The 22,503-nt window shown below is 50.8% G+C and overlaps 1 protein-coding gene across 1 annotated transcript in view; it reads right to left on the reverse strand.

Moving 5' to 3' along the window:
- Nucleotides 1-3,180: 3,180 nt before the first annotated feature.
- Nucleotides 3,181-22,503, reverse strand: part of SIL1 (SIL1 nucleotide exchange factor) — a gene marked incomplete at both ends in the record, with an annotated part of 220,062 nt that continues 200,739 nt past the window's right edge. Inside the window, 3 exons of the mRNA XM_080693749.1 lie at nucleotides 3,181-3,537; nucleotides 6,922-7,086; nucleotides 7,494-7,590. Of these exons, the coding sequence (XP_080549875.1) occupies nucleotides 3,181-3,537; nucleotides 6,922-7,086; nucleotides 7,494-7,590 (619 nt within the window). The remainder of the gene's footprint in view (nucleotides 3,538-6,921; nucleotides 7,087-7,493; nucleotides 7,591-22,503) is intronic.

A 22,503-nucleotide genomic window follows, 5' to 3' on the forward strand; every position in this document is an offset into this window, starting at 1 on the left:
TGTTCACTTTTCCTTTGAAAACTTATAGTCTATAGTGATATCCTCTTTCATCCCTGATACTGGTGATTTGTGTCTTTTTTTTTATTGGTGCACTGTAGTCATACATCTTAATGGGGTACAAGATGGTAGAGGCATTCATGTACACATCACTCATTTAGCCCTTTCCCAATTCCCACACCATTTCCTCCCACCTCCCTCCTTCTCATGTTTGGCTGTGATTGACTTACATATATTTGTGAATGCACATTATATACATTAGGGAACCATCTTTTAATTTCATTAATTTTTGCTAGTTTTCTCCTTTTTTGGTTTTACTGGTTTGTTCTTTTCCTTTACTTTTCCTTTCACTGGGCCCTCCCCCACGCCCTGCTCTGTCGGGGTGGATGCACACTCTGACAAGGTGCAGGAGGACCCAGTCCCCGCTGGTCCTTGAGGCTGCACCTGGGTAACACTCCCCTGTGGGCCGCCCATCTCTTCTGGGTTGAAACCTCTGTACCTTACCTGGCTGGTCCTTCAAGCATTCTTTGGGTCCCAGCGTGGTTGTCACCAGCTCTGGCGGGCTTCCTCTGATCTCTGGACTCTGTCACAGGACAGTCCTATCCTGTCCCTGCTGGAAGCTGTTACTAACCACAGAACCCAGAGCCTAACACACACTAATGTTCAGCCAATACACTTTGAATAAAAGAGTGACTAAAGAAGTAAATTAAGAAAAACCAGGACTGCAGAGGGATGGAAGACCTTCACGTAACACCCCATCCCCCGCCCTGTCATCCTCCCACAGAAGGCCCGGCTCAGCCCAGCCAGGAACAGGGCACCGGCCATCAGAGGTGGCGGCTGGCCTCAGTTCTCCTCTACTGCTCTCACTCACCTCATGCCTCTGCTCCCAGGAACTGGGGGGACAAGGTGTGGAGGGGTAGTGGCCACAACAGCCTAATCCTGCCATGAGGCCAAGAGCCCCCTGGCTCCACCATGTGACGGGCAGGAAGAAGAGAGGAGAGTCTTCAGGAAGAAGCAATGTCTGCAGCCCCGATACCACTCCTTGCCTAATTCTGAGTCCAGGCCACAATCCTGGGCCTCAGTTCCCAGGATGGCACCCGAAGGAGAGGAGGCAGAGAAGGGGTTTCTTCCAGACCTGCAGATGAGTCAACGATGAAGCGGGGATGGGACCAGAACTGCAGAGATGGAACCCAGGGTCACCTGATGCCCAATGCCATGGAGGACCTGGAACAAACCAGAGGAGGCCACACAGGTTGCAGACCGACCTCCATCCTCCCGGGTGCCCTGGCCAAGGGTGTGAGGTGCGAGGGTGCTGCAGGCCTGGCCCTGGTCCCCCCCTTGCCACAGCCCCGGGCTCTCTGCTCCGCTCCCCAGGGGCTGGCAGCCCAGGGTCCCCTTGGCTACAAAGGTGTGCTATTTTGTGAGCATATATGAGGGCGCAGGGGACTTGGGACCTCCCCGAGGCCTCTACTGGTGGCACTCCTTCCATGGGACCTACCAGTCCCTGGTGGTAACAGAGGCACCCCGGGCACCACGGCTCAGAGCTGGCCTCTGCCACAAGGCTCGGCGCTCCCCAGAGGACAAGGCCAGGCTGGGGTTGGGGCTCTGACCCCAGCCCCACCCTGCCCCGCAGAGCCTGTTCACATTACCTCCCAAGTGTCTCTTGGCCTTCCTTTCTGCTCTGGGTGGCCACAGCAGCACTGGCCTTCTCCCGCGTGTCCTTCAATGCCAGTCACATTGCATGGTGCCCCCAGGCACGAGTGTGCATCCACCTCTGCCCTCGGGCTGTGTGGTCTTGGGCAGCTCACCAGCCTTGCTGAGCCCTCATTCTTTCCTTTGGAAATGGCCCCCCAGGCTGTGGGCCGTGCTAGGGCCTGGAAGTCAGTGGCTCCCCACAGCGCAGACTGCAAGTCTGATCCCCACTGTGCCCAAACCAGAGGCCAGAGGCCTCCACCCAGGGCAACTGCCCCTCCACAGCTTGTCCCCACAGTTCCTGGGAGCAGAGGCATGAGGTGGGTGAGAGCAGTAGAGGAGAAGAACGAGAGGGACAAGGAAAGGGCCGCTCACACACCCACATTTCCCTGGGCCTCAGTTTCCCCTCAGCCCCGTGAAGCTGTAATTTCTACAAGCTAGACCTAGAGCAGGCAGAAGGGGCCCGCCACAGGCTGGCCTCCCTGCCTCACCTCCTAGCGGCAGGAGGGGCTGGCCGAGCCAGCAGGAGCCCTCTGGTGCATTGGGAAAGGCTGAAAAACAAACGCACCAGAATCCAAATCAGGAAAGCCCAGAGCCTGGGTTGCCATGGCAACTTGCAGCAGGCTCCCAGCCTGGCACTCAGCCTCTCTGGGGTGGGGGCTGGGCGTGCCGGCTCGGCGGCCCCTGCAGAGACCTCCTCCTCGGCTGGCCCCGCGGGTGGGTGCCAGGCTGGGACTCCCTTAGCTGCATGGAGATCATTCCTCTTACAGAGTAAGACCCACACCCAAGGGCTCCAGAGTCCAGCCAGCCACCGTCAGTGTCCTTCTGCCACCTTGCCCAGTGGCAGTGGCTCCGGCAGCTGCCCAGCTCATGCTGCCCAGGCTGGGCAGAGGCCCTTGAGCTTCTCCAGTGTCAAAGGCCTCCCAGCTGTTTTTCGGGCACAAGTAGAGGGGGCAGTGACGTGGTCCTCAGACCTCCTTCACAGCTGGGTGGAGAAGGGACAGGCTTGAGTGCCAGGCCTTGGTGGAGGGCTTTGTATATCACCTCATTTAATGGCACTGTCCCTTAACATATGAGGAAGTAAGCTCAGAGAGGTTAAGTAACTTCCCAAGGTCACAGCGGCACTATACTGTAAAGAGCCAGAGGTTTCTAACTCTTGAGCCCAGACCCTTCCCATGGAACCTCTTACCAGAGGCCCGGGACTGACCACCCAGTGTGCCCGCAAGGGCCCATCACCCAGAGACTCAACTGTCCTCTGGCTGGCCAGGCATGGGCCCCAGTCGCAGGCTGAGCCCAGTCTGCACAGACACAAAGAGACAGACCAGGGCCAACATGTCTTCAATTTAATGGCCAAACCAGCACTGCCCAGATAAAGCTCATGACCCAGGGGATCTTCTGGATCCTGCCTGATGTTCCCTGGGGAGCCCACCAAGCTGGTGACGCTGGCCTCACTAGCACGTCCAGTCCGGTCCTGGTGCCACGGTGAGAGCCTCATCTGAGCTCCTTCAGCAGGCTGTCGACAGAAGCCAGCAGTTCCCGGAAGTAGCCCTCGTCCTCCCCTTCCTGGAGCTCCAGGGTGGCCAGTGCCTGGTACTCAGCCTGCAGGCTGGCCAGTGTCCTGCCGAGCTGGGGATCCTGGTGGTAGTGGTCCCGGCAGGTGGCCAGGAGGGCGCCCAGCGTCTGTAGTACCTTTTCCCGGGCATCATGCTCAGGCAGTGCCAGGAGGTGGGCAGTGATCTCACACCAGCCCTGCTCCCGCAGGCCTGGCAGGAGGTGCACCTGGCGGTACTGCTGCAGCTTCTCTGGGGACACATCCCGGGTCAGCTCGGCCTCCTCCTCGGCAAACATCTGCCATCCACATGGCCAGGCACCAGTCGGGGTGGGGGAGGCGGCAAGAAGAGAAAACAGAGAGGTCAGCTCATGCCAGGCTGGCTTCTGCCCTCCAGGGGCCAAGGAGCGAGCGCACCTGCTCTTTCTTTTTTGTGGTACTGGGGACTGAATCTGGGGGTATTTTACCTCTAAGCTACCCCTCCAGCCCTATTTTATTTGTTTTGAAACAGGGTCTTGCTAGGTTGATGAGAGACTCACTAATTGCTGAAATTGTCTCTGAACCTGCGACTCTCCTGTCCCAGCCTCCCAAGTGCTGGATTCCAAGCGAGCGCCACCACACATAGCCAGTGCACCTGCTTCCCACGTGTGTCTGGGCCTCTGAGGGTCTCCTGGGGGAAGGCCACCTTTGCTCCTGGCTTCACACAGCTCTCCGTCCATCCACACGCCCATCTGTCTGTCCACTTGCCCATACACCACTTGTCACTACTTGAGCACTGAGCCAGGTGCTGGAGAAACCAAGGTGGAGACACAGGTCCTGCTCCCCGGGCAAAGCAGGAAAATAAAGGTTCCTAAGTGGCATGATGGCATGGCCACAGCACGGTGGTGGGGCAGCCGGGCTGAGTGCAAATTCCTGCTCCTGCACTGACTAGCAGAGCTGGTGTGTGCGGCGCTTAGCCTCCCGGAGGCCCTGGCCAGCGTCTCTCAAGGGCAGACTCCAGAGCCCCTTGGGAAGCTGGGCGTGCTCAGTGGAAAGAGGACGCAGCGTGTCCTGCACACAGCGCACACAGTGAGACACCAGAACTGTGCACCGAATGTTGGCTCCAGCAGCTTCGACAGCAAGCTCATAGTTACCCCAGGTGGCTAAGGGGAATGGCTGCCCTGTCACGGCCTGCGGGGCAGAGCCATGTTGCTGCTGAGTCTTGGATATGTGGGAGTTGTACAAGGGACAGGGTGGAGGCCTGTCCACACAGGAAGACAGTAGCACCTCATGTCTGGCCCTTGGCAGGCATCCCTCTAAGGAAGGAGCCTTCACGCCAAGCATGGGAACGTTGGGCAGGAAGTCACATGCTCAGCCTGTTTCTGTAAACACAAACTCAGCTCCATCTATAGAAGATGGGGGGACTGGTCCTGCCAGGCTGCCAGCCAAGTACCAGCTTTTTTCAAATGTCAGGGGCAGCTGTAGGGACTTCTCATGCAGGTGTATTAAATGTGCCTCTGAGAAGAAAGCAGGAAGCCCTGCCCTGACTCCGTGGAGATGGAGAAGGGGAAGCCCAGGGGCCAGAGGGGACCACCTGATGCCAGTGGTGGAAAGCGCAAGGCTGTGGGCTAGTGTGGAAGTCGGGGGCCAGGCTTCTGCATCCAGGGACAGGAAAGGCTGACAGGGACTCTGTAGACCTTTTCTATTCTACCCCAAGTCCTACTGGCACCCCTCTCAATCCTCCTCCTCCACCATCTCTGCCAGTGTCTGCTCCTGGCTGGAGGTCTGCAGCCTGCCCTCCTGCCTCCTGTCCTCTGATGCCAGCCCCAGGGCCTTTACAAGGCAGCATTTCTGATGACAACGGCTGTGCCCCTTCCCTGGGACTCCAAGCCCTGCCGGGGTTGGGCCTCCTCCCCTCACACCCTCAGTCCAGCACCCGTGACTCTGCCCCCCCCCAGGGCTTTTGTAGGTTCGGCTCTGACAACCCCAGTGACCTTCTCTCAGCCCTCAGAGCCCAGAGCCCACGCACTGCTCTCCTCACCACAGACTGCTCAGCTACACGCCCTGCGCGGCCTCTGACTCCGAGAGCACTGGGCACACGGGTGAGCCACAGACTCGATCCCCGGCCAGCACGGCCAGGATGGACACCCAGTAAACGCATGTAGAAGAAGCAAGTCAGCCCCATGCCTGCACCAGAGGACCAGGTCGCCCCCGGGGAGGTGTGATCTCCACAGGAGCCTGCACCAGAGGACCAGGTCGCCCCCGGGGAGGTGTGATCTCCGCAGGAGCCTGCACCAGGGCATGGTAGAGGCCCTCCACGGGGCAAGACACAGAGGAGGAGAAGCATGGGGCCAGCCCACCCCAGAGGGGCTCCACTCCTTGTGGGATTCCTGGCTTGTCTGCTGTCCTCCTACACCAACACCTTGAGGTGCACAGCACCCCTGCGGGCAGGCTGATGTTTGGCTAGCTCTTCTTTCTTCCACAGGAACCACAAGAAGAGAAAAGTCCAGACTCCCTTGGACCTCAGAATGCAGGACCTGAAGCCTGTCTGCCGCTCTCCATCCTCCCTGAAGAAGGATGCCATTTGCAGAGGGATGCCAGGCCCTCTCTCCCTGGCCCGGCAGGCAGGACCCTGGAGCCCCAGCCTCAGCAAGGCTGCCTGAGGGTAGCATTTCTGTGATGCCAAAGGTGGTGACACAAAAGACAGGAAAGAGATCAGTTTCTCCCGGGAAGTGCCCACGCACACATCCTCTTCCACGCTCACTGGCCACTCGCAGGATGTAGGCTGTGCTCAGGGCTTATTAATTGGCTCTGAGAACCACATGGCTGTCTGCTGATGTGAGAAACTAGATTTCTGCAGCTTGGACCAAGAGAGAAACAGACTGAGAGACAAGACAGGCAGAGCAAGGCGGAGGGCATGAGAGATGAGGCTGGCAGAGTGGGCAGAAAGACGCCTAACCCTCTGCCTGCAGAGAAGGCAGGTGGAGGGCAGAGCAGGGCCTGGGCCAGGCCCAGGGCTGCCCGGCCTGGGCCACCAGTCAGCAGCCAGCTGTTCTGCCCGAGAGAGGCGACTGAGAAAGCCCTGCCAGTGCTCTCCATAGCAGTCGGATGTGGAACCCAGGCTCGGCTGCTTCTCCTTTCTCCTCCTTAATTAAGACATGCGTAGGCTTACAAAGACCAAAATGGGCTGGGCATCAAGTCTCCTCTCAGGTGGCACGCCACTGGGGTCCGTGGGGCTCTCAGGCAGCCCTTCTGAGCACCTGCCCAGAAACAAGCTCCCAGAGGAGTTGTCCCCGGGTCTAGAATCCTAAGAGTCAGCACCATTGCAGCCCGGCCCTTGCTCTCCTGGCTGCCACCTGGCTCCCAGACTCAGCTGCTCACCACACCTGCTCCTCGCCACCCCACCCTGCGCCTTTTGTTCCACTAAGGGCCGGGTCCTGATCCTGCCTATTCTGGCCTTTAGTCCTGCTGGCCCTGCCTGCACACCTGGCTGGCCACAGCCAGTGCCTCCTCCCACCAGCCCTGTTTAGCTAATGTGTTTGTCCCACAGGACACTTGTCCTGATGTCCCACATTTCTTCCATTCAGCCATTCATCCATCTGACTGTCCATCCATCCATCCATCTGGACAGAGATGGGCAGAAGACACTTGGGCCAGAATTAAATGCAAAGCCAAGTGGCGGGGAGGTGGGCAGCGGGACTCACCTTCTCCGTGACCAGGTCATAGAGCAGGGTGACCACACGCACGGCTAGCATCTCTGTGTTCTTGTCTTGCACCAGGTCCCTGAGGACCTGGAGCCCCCCCAGCTTCAGGAACTGCTGCTGGGCGTAGGGGAAGTGGCGCAGGAGCGAGCACAGTGCAAACAGAACCTGGAAGCACAGACCAGGGGCCGGTGGGCCACACAGAGCTGGACGCGCCCCAGGCCCAGAAAAGGCAGCTGGAGGCTGCCCAACAACCCGGCCCAGCCCCCATTCTTCCTGGCTCCCCAGTACCTTTGGGTCAGTACCCCAGAACCCAGTGCTGTGGGAGCCAAGAGGGACCTTAAATACCTTTTGGATGAAGGGAAGTCCAGCACAGGAAGCTGTAAGTGGGGCCTAAGGCTGACCCGCTGGAGACAGCTGGTTCTGGGTCATCCCAACACACTGCCAGCTGCTTTAGCTCAGGGAGAGCTCACCCCTACTTCTGCCCTGGGGAAGGCAAGCACTGCAAAGGGAGCCTTTCCTTCCAAGCCCACAGCATGCCAGGCACTGGGGAGGAGGAAGGGGCATAAACTTACTTTCTTCTTGGCAGTGAGAGGCTGCTCTGTGGCCAGGATGACCAGTAGCTTCTGCAGGGCTCCTCCTTCAACAGCCTCCACCTGGACCTTTGGGTTGCTGGGGAGAAAGCAAAGGAAGTGTGACCATTCTGTCTGGCCAGGGACTCAGGAGGCTGGGGAACTGACACCAGGTTGGCACCCTGAACAAGCCAGAACTCAGGCTAACGGGTATGGACCTGCTGGGGTACGGCAGCCTGCGGCACACATGGCAGGCCGAGGGCCTCACGTCAGCCTGTCGCTCCCCAGTGGCAGTGGGCTGCGTGAGCTTGGAGCGCAGTCACCTCGACCACTCTGAGGTTGTTCCGACCCTGAAGCAGCTTTCAAAGGTGCCAATGCAGAGTCCTTGCTGCAGGAAGCCTGCCTTGATGCTCCCAAGCCAGGACTAGATGCTCCTTATGTCCTGGCCCCAGGCACGCCATACACTGGGGCTAATAGCCAAGGGGTCGATCCCCTATGGGAACCCGGCTTGAGACCAGGGCCACCGGTCACTAGACAGACGGGAGCCAGAGATGCAGGGCTCTGAGTGCCAAGGCCATATGCAGGGCTGGCTGCACTGCCCTCTAGACAAGCATTTTAGAAAGGAACAGGACCACAGGCCTGCGGTCCAGATACTCAGGAGGCTGAGGCAGGAGAACAGAGAGTTCAAGGCCAGCTGGGGCAACGCAAGGAGACCCCATCTCACAAACAAAGAAACAAACAACAAGACAGACGTTTTAGTCCCGGCGCTCCTGGGTGAAAGGAGGGGAGGCGCTCCATTTGGCAGGGTGCAGGGCAGGGGACATGGCTCAGAATCCCAGCAAGAAACCCTTTAGCAGGCTCCTTATTTTGTAAAATCACATTAATAATCAATTAAAGGAACAAGTGTCAATCAGGCCCTCAGAAAAGGTCAGTGTGCCCCACTTAGCAGCCCCTGATGAGGCCCCAGAGAAGGGAGAGGGCAGGCTTCCTCGAGTACAGGGAGGGCCAGGCCTGGGGCCAGATGATGACTATCGCACCCACCCGGAGGGCCCAGTAGCACACCCAGTCTACCAACATCTCCCTAAGTCTCTGGCTGCCTTTCCTCCCAGGACCACAAGCTCTCTGGAACGCCAAGACACTTGCTTCTCCTGCCCCTCTCCCCTAACCAGGGGCCCTCGTGGCACCCTAGCCAGCACATCAGGACATAGGGAGGCAAGGACCAATCTGAGGGAGGTGGCTTTTGGTCCAAAGCCAGGAAAAGAGGAGGCAGTAATGAGAGAGAGCCCAACATGCGGCAGGCACTCCCAAAACCTGTCTGGATGAAGTGAAGGGCCACATATTTGCAGGAGGCGGCCCACCCCTCTATCCCTACCAGGAATCAGATCCAAGGCTCAAAGCAGACCCAGCATGGGGGCTAGCGTTTTCCTGTTATAAACAGGCAGCTCATTCTCCCTCTCCTTCTCGACCTCTGCATCCTCAACAGACAGGATGAGAGGGGTGCTGGCCTGCCCTGTGGCAACTCCACTCTTGTGCCGGGGGTGGGCTAGAGCCCCTGGGGAAGAAAGGCCGGCAGCCATGCTGTGGACAGACAGCTGGCCAGACACAGGGGCTTGGCGGAGGAGCCTCTCCTTGCCTCTTCTCCGCCAACTTGAGAAAGGCAGCTGTTTCATCAATGTGTGAGCTCATTAGGGCCGTCTTTGCCATCATGCACCTGAGGAATGCTCGGGTGTGACAGGCAGGGTCTAAGAGAGAAGATGAGCACACTGTGACATCCACAGGAGTGTCAATGCTGCCTTCCAAAGAAGGGGCGCTGTGAGGCCCGGCAGTGCATCAGCCTCCAGGCACCCCCGAGAGCCCACCCACAGGGCCCGAGCAGCAGAAACGAGGCCTCTCAAGGCAACCACGGAGCGCATCACCACTCTGTCACCGTGGTCTCAATAGCCAGGACCAGGCAGTGCAGCCCTTCCTTTTTGTACACTGGAACTGGAACAGAGAGGTTCTCTTCTTCAGAAGGTAGGCTGAGGCATGCAGACACTACCTGTGGCCACACAACAGCAGCCCACCCTCTCTTGGCAGACCCCGCCACTCCCCAGGGGGGAAGCCATTTAGTACAGGAGAGAGGAGAGAAAGGACTCCAACACAGTGGGAGTAAACCAGAGAGAAAGAGAGAACACCCGAGGACCTCTTGTAATTTGCTGAAATCACTTTCATAGGCAATAAATCCATGTTTTCAAATGCAACAGAGTCCTGAAGGGCCTGGCCAGGGGCCTAATGTGAACCTGAGCCAGGACGAGACCTGGGTGGCCTAGGTCTGTGGCCTGCCCGGCTTCCTCACACCCCCAGCTTAAAGAGGTGCTATACTAACTCTGGGCCCGTCTAGGGCTCTCTTGGCCGTGGGGTGAGGGTGGGGGTCCATAAAACATCCTTTTGATGTTTTCCCATAGAGAAGTTGAAGAAAGGGCAGAGAAAGGGTGGAAAGCCAGGCATGAGTTTCTTGATAACCCCAGTCCATACAGGCAGGGATAACAGAGCTGGGTGCTTTCTGCAGTGGCCCAGGAACAACTCTACCCTGCTATCAGAAACAGATCCTCCCTTCTCAGGCAGCTGGCCTGGGCTGCTCCCAGCTATGTGCTCTGGGATAGACAGCTGGAGTAAGGCCTAAGGATGTTATGGCTCAGGCCTAGAGGAACCTGGGGAATCCTGCCAACAGTTACCTATAACCTTGAGCAAGTTCCTTGACTTAATTTCCTTTCCTGGGAGGCAGAACTAAGACCATCTTGTGTTAAAAATACAAAAGCTAATGAATTCCAAGATACTATGGCCAAAAGATTATAATTATGATCTGGTTTGCTACACAAAGAGACCTAACTGTATCCTTGAGAACACAGCTTATTCAGTCTGAAGGCCTCCAACACATTATGCCAGTCTTGTGCTCCCCATAGCCTGAGCCTACGCCTGGACAGGGCCAGTACTGGGGGCTGAAGGTGGGTGTCCCGACAGTTGGGATGTGAGTGGGTTAAATAGGCGGGGCTTGGCTTGCCTCAGTATCAACAGTACTGGGGTACTGAAAGTCAGCAGAAGGATATTAGGGACGTAGCTCATCTCCAACATGATAAATGAGAATAAACCTTGTTCAAGGCTAAGCCGGCTGGACTGAATAAATACCATTAGCACTTGGATTACTGGGATGTTCACAATCAGCAGGCAAGTCAGCTGTCTGTGTGCAGAGGGACAGCAGCAGCTGCTACTCTGTAAATCTTGGAGGGGGGAACGGCGGGGAGGGTGGATCACAGAAATGGAAGTGATTGCATTTGCAGAAACCAAACAGCTCGGGTCAGGGTGACAGCAAAATGGGCAACCTGCCAGGTGTCAGAGGTCATGTTTTAGCTAACGGAAGCTGAACAAGGGTCTGGGCAGGGGTGGCGGAGGAGAAGCCGGCCTTAGGAGCTGGCCGAGGGTGCGTGGAAATGCTGCTGAGTGTGGGGGCTGCTTTCCCCCGACTCTGGCACTCAGGACAGGCTGCATAATCTCCAAGTGCAATATGAAAATGAGAGGGACTCTGTTCAAGGAGGCTTAGGGACTTCAAGATGGCAAGAATAGAGCATTGCACCAAGTGTGGGCCCTTTTGCGAGCAGGATCCTGTGCCACTGAAGAGGTTGTGCATGTGGTGCGCACGCTCGTAACCCCAGCATTCGGGAGGCTGAGACTGAAGGATCATGGTTCACGGCCAGCTTCAGCTACTTAGTGAGGCCCTTTGCAACTCAGTGAGACCCTGTTTCAAAACAAAGAATAAAAAAAAAAAAATAGGGCTGGGGGTGTAGCTTGGAGGTAGAATGCCCCTGAGTTCCAACCCAATACCACACACACACACACACACACACACACACACACACACACACACACATCTTGGAGCAAGTCAGAGCAAGGGCCAAAAAGGGAATGTGAAGCAGTAGAGAAGGAGAAAACCTGAAAAAGCCAGAGCTCTTGGATGGGAAATTAAGGCTGGGATTGAAAGGCTGGACAGGGCCCAGGGAACTGCCCAGGCAGAGCTTGCACTTGCAGACCCCAGCCCACGCCTGACTTCAGATGCACCCGGGGGCTCTGAGGACACAGCAGAGGGATGTGCTCTCTCATGAGGCTGCAGCATACTCTAAGAGGAACAAACTCTCCACTCTCCATTCTCTCTCTCTTTCTTTCTTTTTTTATTTTTTGCAGTCCTGGGGATGGAACCCAGGGGCATTCTACCTCCAAGCTACACCCCCAGCCCTATTTTGTATTCTTTGTTCTGAAACAGGGTCTCACTGAGTTGCGAAGAGCCTCACTAAGTAGCTGAGGCTGTCTGCGAACTGCAATCCTCCCGTCTGTGCCTCTGGAATGCTGGGATTACAAGCGTGCGCCACCACGCCCGGCTTCTCTTCATTCTCTTAACAGAGAAGAAAAATGCCACTGCTCTCAGTGCCCTGAGAGGACGCCGTGCGGTGAGGCAGGGGCACCTCCAGGGAGACCCTGCCTGGTGAAACTGCGAATGCTCTCCAGCCTGCCCACAGACAGCTTCTTTCTCCGGTGGCCCACCTTGTCTGCGTACAACATAGGGTCTTGATTATTTGCGCATAAATCTGAAACGAGAGCACCAGGAGGGACCATACTGGCCTGCCCTCCAGGAATGACGAGGTGAAGCAATCAGTCAGCATTCAAACAATTACCAACGTGAATAAAAGCTCAAAATTAAACATCGTGTTTAACCCTTCCGCGTGACTGAAGCCCTGAAGAGAAACACAATGTCTAGCCAGGAATGTGAATGCGATCTGAGTAGGGCGGGAAGGGCACGGGGCCCTGAGAAGTTCAATGTAGACTCGGGGAAGGAAAAGTCCACCACAGACCCCTTTATGGGCAGTGCCCAATCAGAAGCTACTCACTTAAGTGAATGTGGGGTGCCTAAGACTATAACAGTCGTGCTCACAAGAGAGCCTTGAGGACCTCTACACACACACACACACACACACACACACACACACACACAGATAAAGGGAGACTCAGAAAGAGAGACAACAAATAATCTTCTTGATGGACATCTGGTGGCTTTCAAACATGGCCGTATCTCACAACTGCCCGGGCATGCACACATTCATTCATTCATTCTTTTCTGTGGTACTAGTAGGGATTTGAACCCAGAGGCATTATACCTCCAACCAACATCCTCGGTCCTTTTTATTTTTTATTTTGAAACAGAATCTTGCCAGGTTACTGAAAGCCTCACTGTATTGTTGAGGCTCCCCTCAAAGGTGAGATCCTTCTCTCTCAACCTCACAAGTACTGAGATTACGGGCATGCGCCACCGCATCTAGCCGGGCACTTATTTTTCTCAAGTTGTTTCATGTTGGGGACTTTAAAATTATGAGAAAAATTATGTACATAAAATTTGCAAGAATGATCCAGGTGTGGTGGCACACATTTATAATCCCAGTACTTGGGTGGCTGAGACAGGAGGATCACAGGTTCACTGCTAGCCTCAGCTACTTAGTAAGGTCCTCCACAGCTTAGTGAGACCCTGTTTCAAAATAAAGAATAAAAAATAGGGCTTGGAGCTAGAATGCCACTGGTTCTATCCCCAGTAAAACACACACACACACACACACACACACACACACACACACACACACACACACACACACACACACAGAGCAAGAATGTAGAAACAAACCAAACATCCCCCCAAAACATCTCATCGAGATTCTCCAAGCCGGGCGTGGTGGCCCCAGCATTTGGGAGGCTGAGACAGGAGGATCCACGTTCTCATACAGCCTCAGCTACTACTTAGTGAGGCCCTTTGCAACTCAGCGAGACCCTGTTTCAAAAATAAAGAATAAAAAAAATAGAATAGGGCTGAGGGTGTAGCTCAGAGGTAGAATGCCCGAGTTCCATCCCCAGTACTGTTAAAAAAAAAAAAAAAGATTCATCAATTGTTAATATTTACTACATTTGCCTTTTCTTCTTTCCTCTCTTTTCTTTTCTCCCTCGTCCTGTTGCCCAGTGCTGGAGATTAAACCTAGGGCCTCACATATGACAGGCAAATGCTTTATCACAAATCTATACCCCTATCCATTTTTAAAATCTTTTTTTTTGTGTCTGTGTGGTACTAGGGATGGAACCCAGGGACATTCTACCTCTGAGCTCCACCCCCAGCCCTATTTTTTATTTTGAAACAGGGTCTCATTGAGTTGCAAAAGGCCTAAGTAGCTGAGGATGGCTGCGAACCTGGATCCTCCTGACTCAGCTTCCCAGATACTGGGAATACAAGTGTCAAGCATACAAGTGTGCGCTACTACGCCTGGCTTTTTTTTTTTTTTTTTTTTTTAGTACTGGTGATGGAACCCAGGGGCATTCTACTTTTGAGCTACACTCCCAACCCTATTTTTCATTCTTTATTTTGAAACAGCATCTCACTGAGTTGCAAAGAGCCTCACAAAGTAGCTGAGGCTGTCTGAGAACCGCAATCCTCCTGTCTCAGTCTCCCAAATGCTGGAATTACAAGCGTGTGCCACCACACCTGGTGTATTTTTAAATCTTGAGACAGGGTCCTGCTAAGTTGCCCAGGCTGGCTTGGAACTTGTGATCCTCCTACCTCAGCACCCTGAGTAGCTAGGATTACAAATGGTATGCTACCACTCCTGAATAGCAATTTTCTTTTTCTCTTACATTTATTTATTTATTTATTTATTTTTGTGGTACTGGGGATGGAACTCAGGGGCATTCTACCTCTGAGCTACACCCCCAACCCTATTTTTTTATTCCTTATTTTGAAACAGGGTCTCACTTTGCAAAGGGCCTCACTAAGTAGCTGAGGCTGGCCTTGAACCAGGATCCTCCTGTCTCAGCCTCCCAAATGCTGGGATTACAAGCGTGCGCCACCATGCCAAGCTCTCTCTTTTGTTTGCCTATTTGTTTGTTTGTTGTCCGTGGGGACTGAACCCAGGACCTCCTGTATGGTAGATAAGTGCTCTACCATTGAGCTACTTATGTCCCAGCCCTTTCTCTATAAATATTCATACAGACCTTCCTTTCTCAAGCATTTGAAAGTAGGGTGCAGATATGATGCCCCTTTACCCCTAAACATATCAGTGTTTAGGGTTATCTTCCTAAAAACATAAACACAGTATAATGACCAGATCAGGAAACTAACCTTGACACAACTACTTACAGATATTGAGATTCTGCCAACTGCTCCAATAATACCCTTTTTAGAAAAATGGTTTTAGAGTCAGCCATGGTAGCACATGCCTATAATCCCAATATTTGGGAGGTTGAGACAGGAGAATTGCAGATCTAAGGCCAGCCTCATCAACATATTGAGAACCTGTTTCAGGAAAAAAAAAAAAAAAAAAAAAAAAAAAGCCGGCATGGTGGTGCACGCTTGTAATCCCAGCATTCGGGAGGCTGAGACAGGAGGATCATGGTTCGCAGATAGCCTCAGCTACTTAGTGAGGCTCTCTGCAACTCAGTGAGACCCTGCTTCAAAATAATGAATAAAATATAGGGCTGGAGGTATAGCTTGGAGATAGAATGCCCCTTGGTTCCATCCCCAGTACCGAAAAAAAAAAAAAAAAAAAGACATGGTAGTACATGCCTGAAATCCTAGTACTTGGAAGTGTGAGACAAGAGGATAGCAAGTTCATGACCAGCTTCAGCAACTGAGTGAGGCCTAAACAATTTAGTAATACCCTGTTTCAAAATAAATAAAATAGGGATGGGGTATAGCTCAGAGGCAGAATGCCCCTGGTATCAATCCCCAGTAGCACAATAAAGTAATTAAATAATTTCAAAAACTATTGTTGGGGTGTGGCTAGGCAGAATGTCCCTACAATAGACAGTACAAAAGAAAGAAAGAAAGAAAGAAAGAAAGAAAGAAAGAAAGAAAGAAAGGGAGGGAAAATTCTAGGTTCTAGTGTGGTTGTGTATGTCTATAATCCCAGAGAAAGGCCCAGGGAGCCTGAGGCATGAGGACCCCAAGTTTGAGGCCAGCCTGGACACCCCAGTCTCAAAATAAAAATAAAAGGGCTGGGGATATAGTTCAGTGGCAAAGAGCCTCTGGGTACAATCCCTAGTACTACAAAAAAAAATTTTTTAAGGGTTGGGAAAATTGCTTCCTGGTAGTGTAATCAAATGCTTCCTTTACTGCCCAAAATAGATGCGGGTTTTCCTCTTGTTGGGTTCTTGTCTATGAAATTAAAAGTTGATTATAGATGCCGGGCGTGGGAGCACATGCTTGTAATCCCCACACCTGGGAGGCAGAGACAGGAGATCGCGCAGGTTCCAAGCCAGCCTCGCTGGCTTAAGAGACCCTGTTTCCAAATAAAATATAAAATAGGTCAGGGAGTGTGGCCCGGAGGTAGAAGGGTTCCATCCCCAGTACCACCAAAACCAAAAACAAAATGTTGACTATAGAATGGTGGATATGAGTTGGGCATGGTGGTACACACTTATAATCCCAGTACTTTGGAGGCTGAGACTGGAGGATTGCAGGTTCATGGCCAGCCTCAGCAATTTAGTGAGGCCCTCTCCAACTTAGGGAAACCTTGTTTCAAAATAAAATATTAAATAGGTCTGGGGGCATAGCTCAGAGATAGAATGCCCTTAGGTTCAATCCCTAGTAGCCCTTTCCCCCAAAAAAGAAAAAGAAGGGTGGGCATAGGGGTATAGAGATTTATTTGAAGCCAAGGGAAAATAGAAGACAAACACAGATCCTCCTACACCAGGAGGGAGAGGTCCCTGAAAGACAGTACCAGTGAAGTTCATGGCAGGTGAGCTTTTATCCTTTCTTGTGGTTCTCCATCTGCTCTTTTGTGATTGGTAAGAATTGGAGTCTTGGAAACCCAATGTATTTTGCCCAGTTTCAATCCTTAAATTGAATGTCTATCCCAAAGGTCAGTGGGCCCTTATTATCTCCTGATGCCACCCATCTGCTCCCTCATGCATTCCCCTTTGGTCACGCTTTGGGCTGAAGTTTTATATAAACTTGCACTGTTTTCCCTATATCTACTAACCTTCCCTATTTCTGTTATTTTTATAAATAGGTTTTTTTTAACCTTCTCTATTCCTAGGCCCTCTCCCCTGCTTCAGTACAGAACTTGTTTAGAGATACTCTGGGTTCAATTATTGTTGTTGTTGTTGTTGTTGTTGTTGTTATTATTATTATTTACTACTACTACTAATTTGGTCCCAGGTCTAGTTCAGGTCCACAATTGCAGGTAGTAATAGGCTGTTTTAGTCTCTCTCTTTTTCCTCCTCCTCCTCCTCCTCCTCTTCCTCCTCCTCCTCCTCCTCCTCTTCCTCCTCCTCCTCCTCCTCCTCCTCCTCCTCCTCCTCCTCCTCCTCCTCCTCCTCCTCCTTCTTCTTCTTCTTCTTCTCTCTCTCTCTCTCTCTCTCTCTCTCTCACAGTACTGGAGATTGAACCCTAAGGTATTCTATTTCTAAGCTACACCCAAGCCCTATTTTATTTTTATTTTGATACAGGGTCTCAATAAGTTGACGAGAGCCTCCCTACTTACTGAGGCTATCCTTGAACCTGTGATCCTCCTGTCTCAGATTACTGGAGTGTGTCCACACCCAGCTTAGTCTCCTTTAATCAAGAATTCTTCCTTCCTTACCATGTCTTTGTCTTGCATGGCAATGACATTTTTGAAGAACACAGGTCACATGTAGAACATCCCTCAGTTTGGATTTATACGACATATTCCTGTGATGACTGAGTTCATGCATTTGGGCATGAACACCACAACAACAATGTATTTTCTCAGTACAGTATATCAAGAGGCACGTGAACTAGTCACATTCACTCTGATTCCTTGGTTCTAGGGTATCTGCCTGATTTCTCCACTTTTAAGATACTATTTATCTCCTTGAAATTAATAAATATTTTGTAGGAGATGCCAAGATAGGAAGACAGCCTGTCCCTCATCAAACTTTCACCCACAGTTTTAGCATTCATTCCTTAATTTTACTATGATGTTTGTCAAATGATGGTATCCAAACACTACTACTACTTCTGTCTTTATTTGTTGGCATTCTATGTGAAATAACAGACCTTACACTTTCCTCATTCACTCATTCATTTGCATCATTATGGATTCATAGGTTCTTATTTGATCCATGGGCTATAATCAGCCTTTATCATTACTGCAGTGCTCAGATGATCTCTGAATGAATCACTCATGCCTCTTCACATGGGTTTCTGTATCTTTCTGACATGTGTTTCTCATTCTTTGAGAGTCCTTCCTCACTTCATGGCACATAAATGTTTTTACACAACATACTGTACTTTTCCTGCACCTGCCATTGAATCGGCCATTTCCCCATGGAGTGCTTCTTTGGAGGCACTTTTTAAAAATCACAACCTCAGAATCTGTGGCTCCAAAAACTTGCTTTTTCATAAGTACCCCTTATGATTCTGTTTTGAGAACCAGCATTTGGAATAACTAGACCCAATGCCTAATCTCTGATCCAGTATAGCATCTCTGATAACTGGCTGCCTGGTACTTGAAGACTACAGCAAGAAAGAGATCACTATTGACAAAATATCCTTATTCTAATTTATTTATTTATTTATTTATTTATTTATTTATTTATTTATTTATTTATTCATTTATTTTTGGTGGTACTGAGGTTCCTGGAAACCCTTCTACCTCCAGGCTATACTCCCAGACTTTTTTTTTTATATTTTATTTGGAAACAGGGTCTCTTAAGCTAGCAAGGCTGGCTTCGAACCTGCGCAATCCTCCTGTCTCTGCCTCCCAAGTGCGGGGATTACAAGCGTGCGCCACCATACCCAGCTTCTAATTTTATTTTATTTTATTAATTAATTTAATGTTTTGTGGTGCCAGGTATTGAATTCAGAGACATTCTACCTCTGAACTACATCCCTATCCCCTATTTTATTTTTATATTGTTTATTTTTGTTGTACTGGGGATTAAACCCAGGGGCATTCTACCTCTGAGCTACAAGCCCAGCTTTTTTATTTTTATTTTGAAACAGGGTCTTACTAGTTTGATGAGTTTCACTATTTGCTGAGGCTGTCCTCGAACCTGTGACCCTCCTGTCTCAGCCTCCTAAGTACTGAGAATACAGGCATCTACCACCATACCGGGCTTCTTTAATTTTATACTCTAAGAATTGCTAGAAAGTCATCTTCAGATATTGACCTGAAACATTCATGAAACGCATACCCACCAGCCCTGAGTTATCCCTGTCAAAGTAAAGAGTTGTCTAATTCTTCTGGGACAGGTCAACTGAACTCAGGGGCACCAAAGCCCAGAGCTGGCTCCTTGTCCCAAGCTGGCATCACAGGTTCCTGCACTCATTCTCAGTATGGCGCTTGCAACCCTGACCTTCTGGGCAATGCTAGATGGGATACTGTTCCATGTACTTAGGAATCTCTGCAGACATTATGCCCAAACCTACCTGCAGGATTTTATCCTGGGCCCAGCCACCTCTGTCCTAGGGATGCTCTGTCCTCATGTATAGGGCTACCTCTAGGATTTGGGCAGTCATGTTACAGAACTGACTTTGAGCCTATGTTGAATCCTTGGGGGCAGTTCATGTGGTCATGATGAGCCTGGGGTTCCCTAACATGGCCCCAATCCTAAAAATAGTAACACTTAAATGTTAAATGTTAAGTGCGTCACCACGCCCGGCTAGAGAGATATTCTTAAAAAATAATGAATATGGCCAGGCATGGTGGCGCACACTTGTAATCCCCACGCTTGGGAGGCTGAGACAGGAGGATCGTGCTGGTTTGAAGCCAGCCTTGCTGGCTTAAGAGACCCTGTTTACAAATAAAAAATATAAAAATAGGTATCTGGGAGTGTAGCCTGGAGGTAGAAGGGTTTTCAGAAACCCCAGTACCACCAAAAAAATAAAAATAAAAAAATAATGAATATGAATTGTTACATGGTTTTTATATTAATTATAAAATTTAAATTTAAATTATAAAATTAAAATTTTAATAACAAAATTTAAAATATCACTTTGTTGCCTGGGCCCTTTACCCTAGCCAATCACTATTCCTTCAGATCCTCCATATGTGATGTAACCAACATGCTGGTTATTCCTTTCTGTCTGTGTTATCTGTTGCCTGGTCTCCACATAAGAATCAAGGTGTAGCTGGGTATGCTGGCACATGCTTGTAATCCCAGCTACATGGAGGCTGAGGCTGAAGGATGAAAAGTTGGAGGCTAGAGGAGAACTTAATGAGACTGTCTCAAAATAAAAATAAAAACAAAATGGGCTAGGGTGTAGTAGCTCAGTGGTAGAATGCTCCTGGGTTCAATTTTTGTGGGTTTTTTTGGTGGTACTGGGGTTCCTGGAAACCCTTCTACCTCTGGGCTACACTTCCAGATCTATTTTTTTACTTTTTTATTTGGAAACAGGGTCTGTTAAGCCAGCACAGCTGGCTTCGAACCTGTGTGATCCTCCTGTCTCTGTCTCCCAAGCGCGGGGATTACAAGTGTGTGCCACCACGCCCGGCTTGGGTTCAATTTTTTAAAAAGGCATCTAGCCAGGCGTGGTGGCATACACTTGTAATTCTAGCATTTGGGAGAGTGGAGACAGGAGGATCGCAGTTCTCAGACAGCCTTTTAGTGCGGCCCTTCGCAACTCAGTGAGACCTTGTTTCAAGATAAAGAATTAAAAATAGGGCTGGGAGTGTAGCTTGGAGGTAGAATGCCCCTGGGTTCCAGCCCCAGTACCACAAAAAAAGAAAGAAAAACAAAAGAAAGAAAGAAAGAAAGAAAGAAAGAAAGAAAGAAAGAAAGAAAGAAAGAAAGAAAGGAAGGAAGGAAGGAAGGAAGGGTTGGGGGTATAGCTCAGAGGTAGAATGCTCCTGGGTTCCATCCCCAGTACTGGGAAAAATTTTAAAAAGGCACCAAAGCACAGGTGGATAGGATGAGTCTGAAATGAGCTCTCTGGCACCACGCTGTTGCTACCGGGGAGGCTCTGCTGACAGTAAACCATTTATAAAACAACATTCAGTATGTCTGATTATTCAAGCTGCTAGAGCCCCACATGTCTTTCCTAACCTTTCACTACATGTTCAAATAGGCTGTTGTGAGATTCTATTAAATGCTTTCCTAGAATGCAGACTTCCTCTATCTATCTATTACTGGCCTAATCTCCCAGCCTGGCAAATCTTCCTGAGAATCGAAATACCAAGATGGAGCACAAGAAGGTTTCCTGAAGTCTGATAATACTGTTTATTGACCTGGGTGCTGGTGGCCTGGGTGTGTTCACCTTTAGTAATTCATCACGTGGTCTGCTAATGTTGAGACACTTTTCTGTACAGGGAAAGAGAGAAGGACTTAAGCATTCGTTTGCAAGGCCTGTTTCTACAGAACCAGTGCTAGCTCCAAGTAACCACCTCTTGCTATTTCAAAACCCAAAGGGTTACCCATCCTTTTTCTTTGCCCCTTTTCTCAACCTCCATAATACCATATAGATTCACACAGACACGGTCTAATGATAACATTCCCACATTTTCATTTGGCATTTGACTTTGCAGACCTTAACTGAAGAAACCAGTAGCTCCTTTACTCCTTCCCCACACTCTTGTCTCAAGTTCCTCTTAGCTGAGTTTGTTTTACTTTTTCCAGCAGGAAACCTGTTCTTCTTGAAAGAGAAGGGCAGAGAAGACCTCCCTGCCCTGCCACAGGGCACCGTCTGGCTGAGGCAGTGGCCCACAGCTTCCAAGCCGCCCCTCACGCTGGCCATGGCTGCCTAGGCACTTCTGCTGTTGTTGACACCACCTGGGCTCACCCCAGGTGTCCCTGGCAGTGTTCCCTCCACTTGCCCTTGGCTCCAAGCCCTGTTCTCTCTCAGCCCTAGCTGTTCAGCCCGTGACCTGCCAGTCCCTGGAGGCGCCACCTTCCTTGCTCCTGCAAAAACAGCTCCCAACTTTCTTAAGCACATTTTATCTTTCAGACCGTGAGTCTTCCTTTCTTTCAAAACTTTTGTTCAGACACTCTATCTCTGGGACCGTCTAAAATCTGCCTTCCCCAAAACTCAGAGTGAGAGACATTTGCATTCAGCTTTTCCAATCATGGTCACTCTTTGCCAAGTTCTCTAAACTTTCACTTCACAAACAAATACTTATTGCTCAAATATGACTTAATTGAGGCTCTTTGCCTTATTGCATCTTTAACCTTCTGGGAGGGGAAGTGTCCAAAAAGTGAGTTAAAAATTCAAACAAGTCAAGAACTTAGCTTTTTGCACAAGCAGATCTCTGACTGCTCAGAGACCTACAGTACCACAACAGTTTGCTTCTGCAGCAGCTTTACAATATCAATGCAGGACACCTCCTCTGCAGTGAGGGTTGAAGTCACAATTATTCCCACTGAGGGTTGGTTAGAGAGAGAGAGAGAGAGAGAGAGAGAGAGAGAGAGAGAGAGAGAGAGGAATGAGAATGAGTGTGTGTGTGTGTGTGGTGGTGGTGGTGGTGTCGTCCTGGGGATGGAACCCAGGGCCTCATAAATGCTAAGCAGACACCCTACCTCTGGGCTATATCTCCAGCCTTTTTTGGTCTTGATGCACTAAAACCTAAAATTATCTGAACTTTTTTCCAACAAGAAACCCAAACTCAGTGAGCAAACTAGTAGACAGGCACTGCTCTAGAGTCAGAGAGACCTGGGTACAAGTCCTAGTTCTAGTATTTTCAAGCTGTGTCAGTATGTTACTAAACCTCCCTGTACCTCAGTTTCTGCACTTGTAAAACAGAGAGTAATAGTTACACTTAAAAGCTGAGCGTGGTGGCACATGCTTGAAATCCCAGCACTTGGAGGCTGAGACAGGAGGACTGAAGTTTGAGGACAGCCTCAGCTACTTAGTGAGGCCCTTTGCAACTCAGTGAGACCGTTTCAAAATAAAGAATAAAACAGGGTTGGAGGTGTAGCTCGAAGGTAGAATGCCCCAGGGTTCTATCCTCAGTATTGGAGAAAAAACAAACAAACAAACAAACAAACAAACAAA

Source organism: Muscardinus avellanarius, assembly GCF_963383645.1.
Source record: "Muscardinus avellanarius genome assembly, chromosome: 1".
Taxonomy (NCBI): domain Eukaryota; kingdom Metazoa; phylum Chordata; class Mammalia; order Rodentia; family Gliridae; genus Muscardinus; species Muscardinus avellanarius.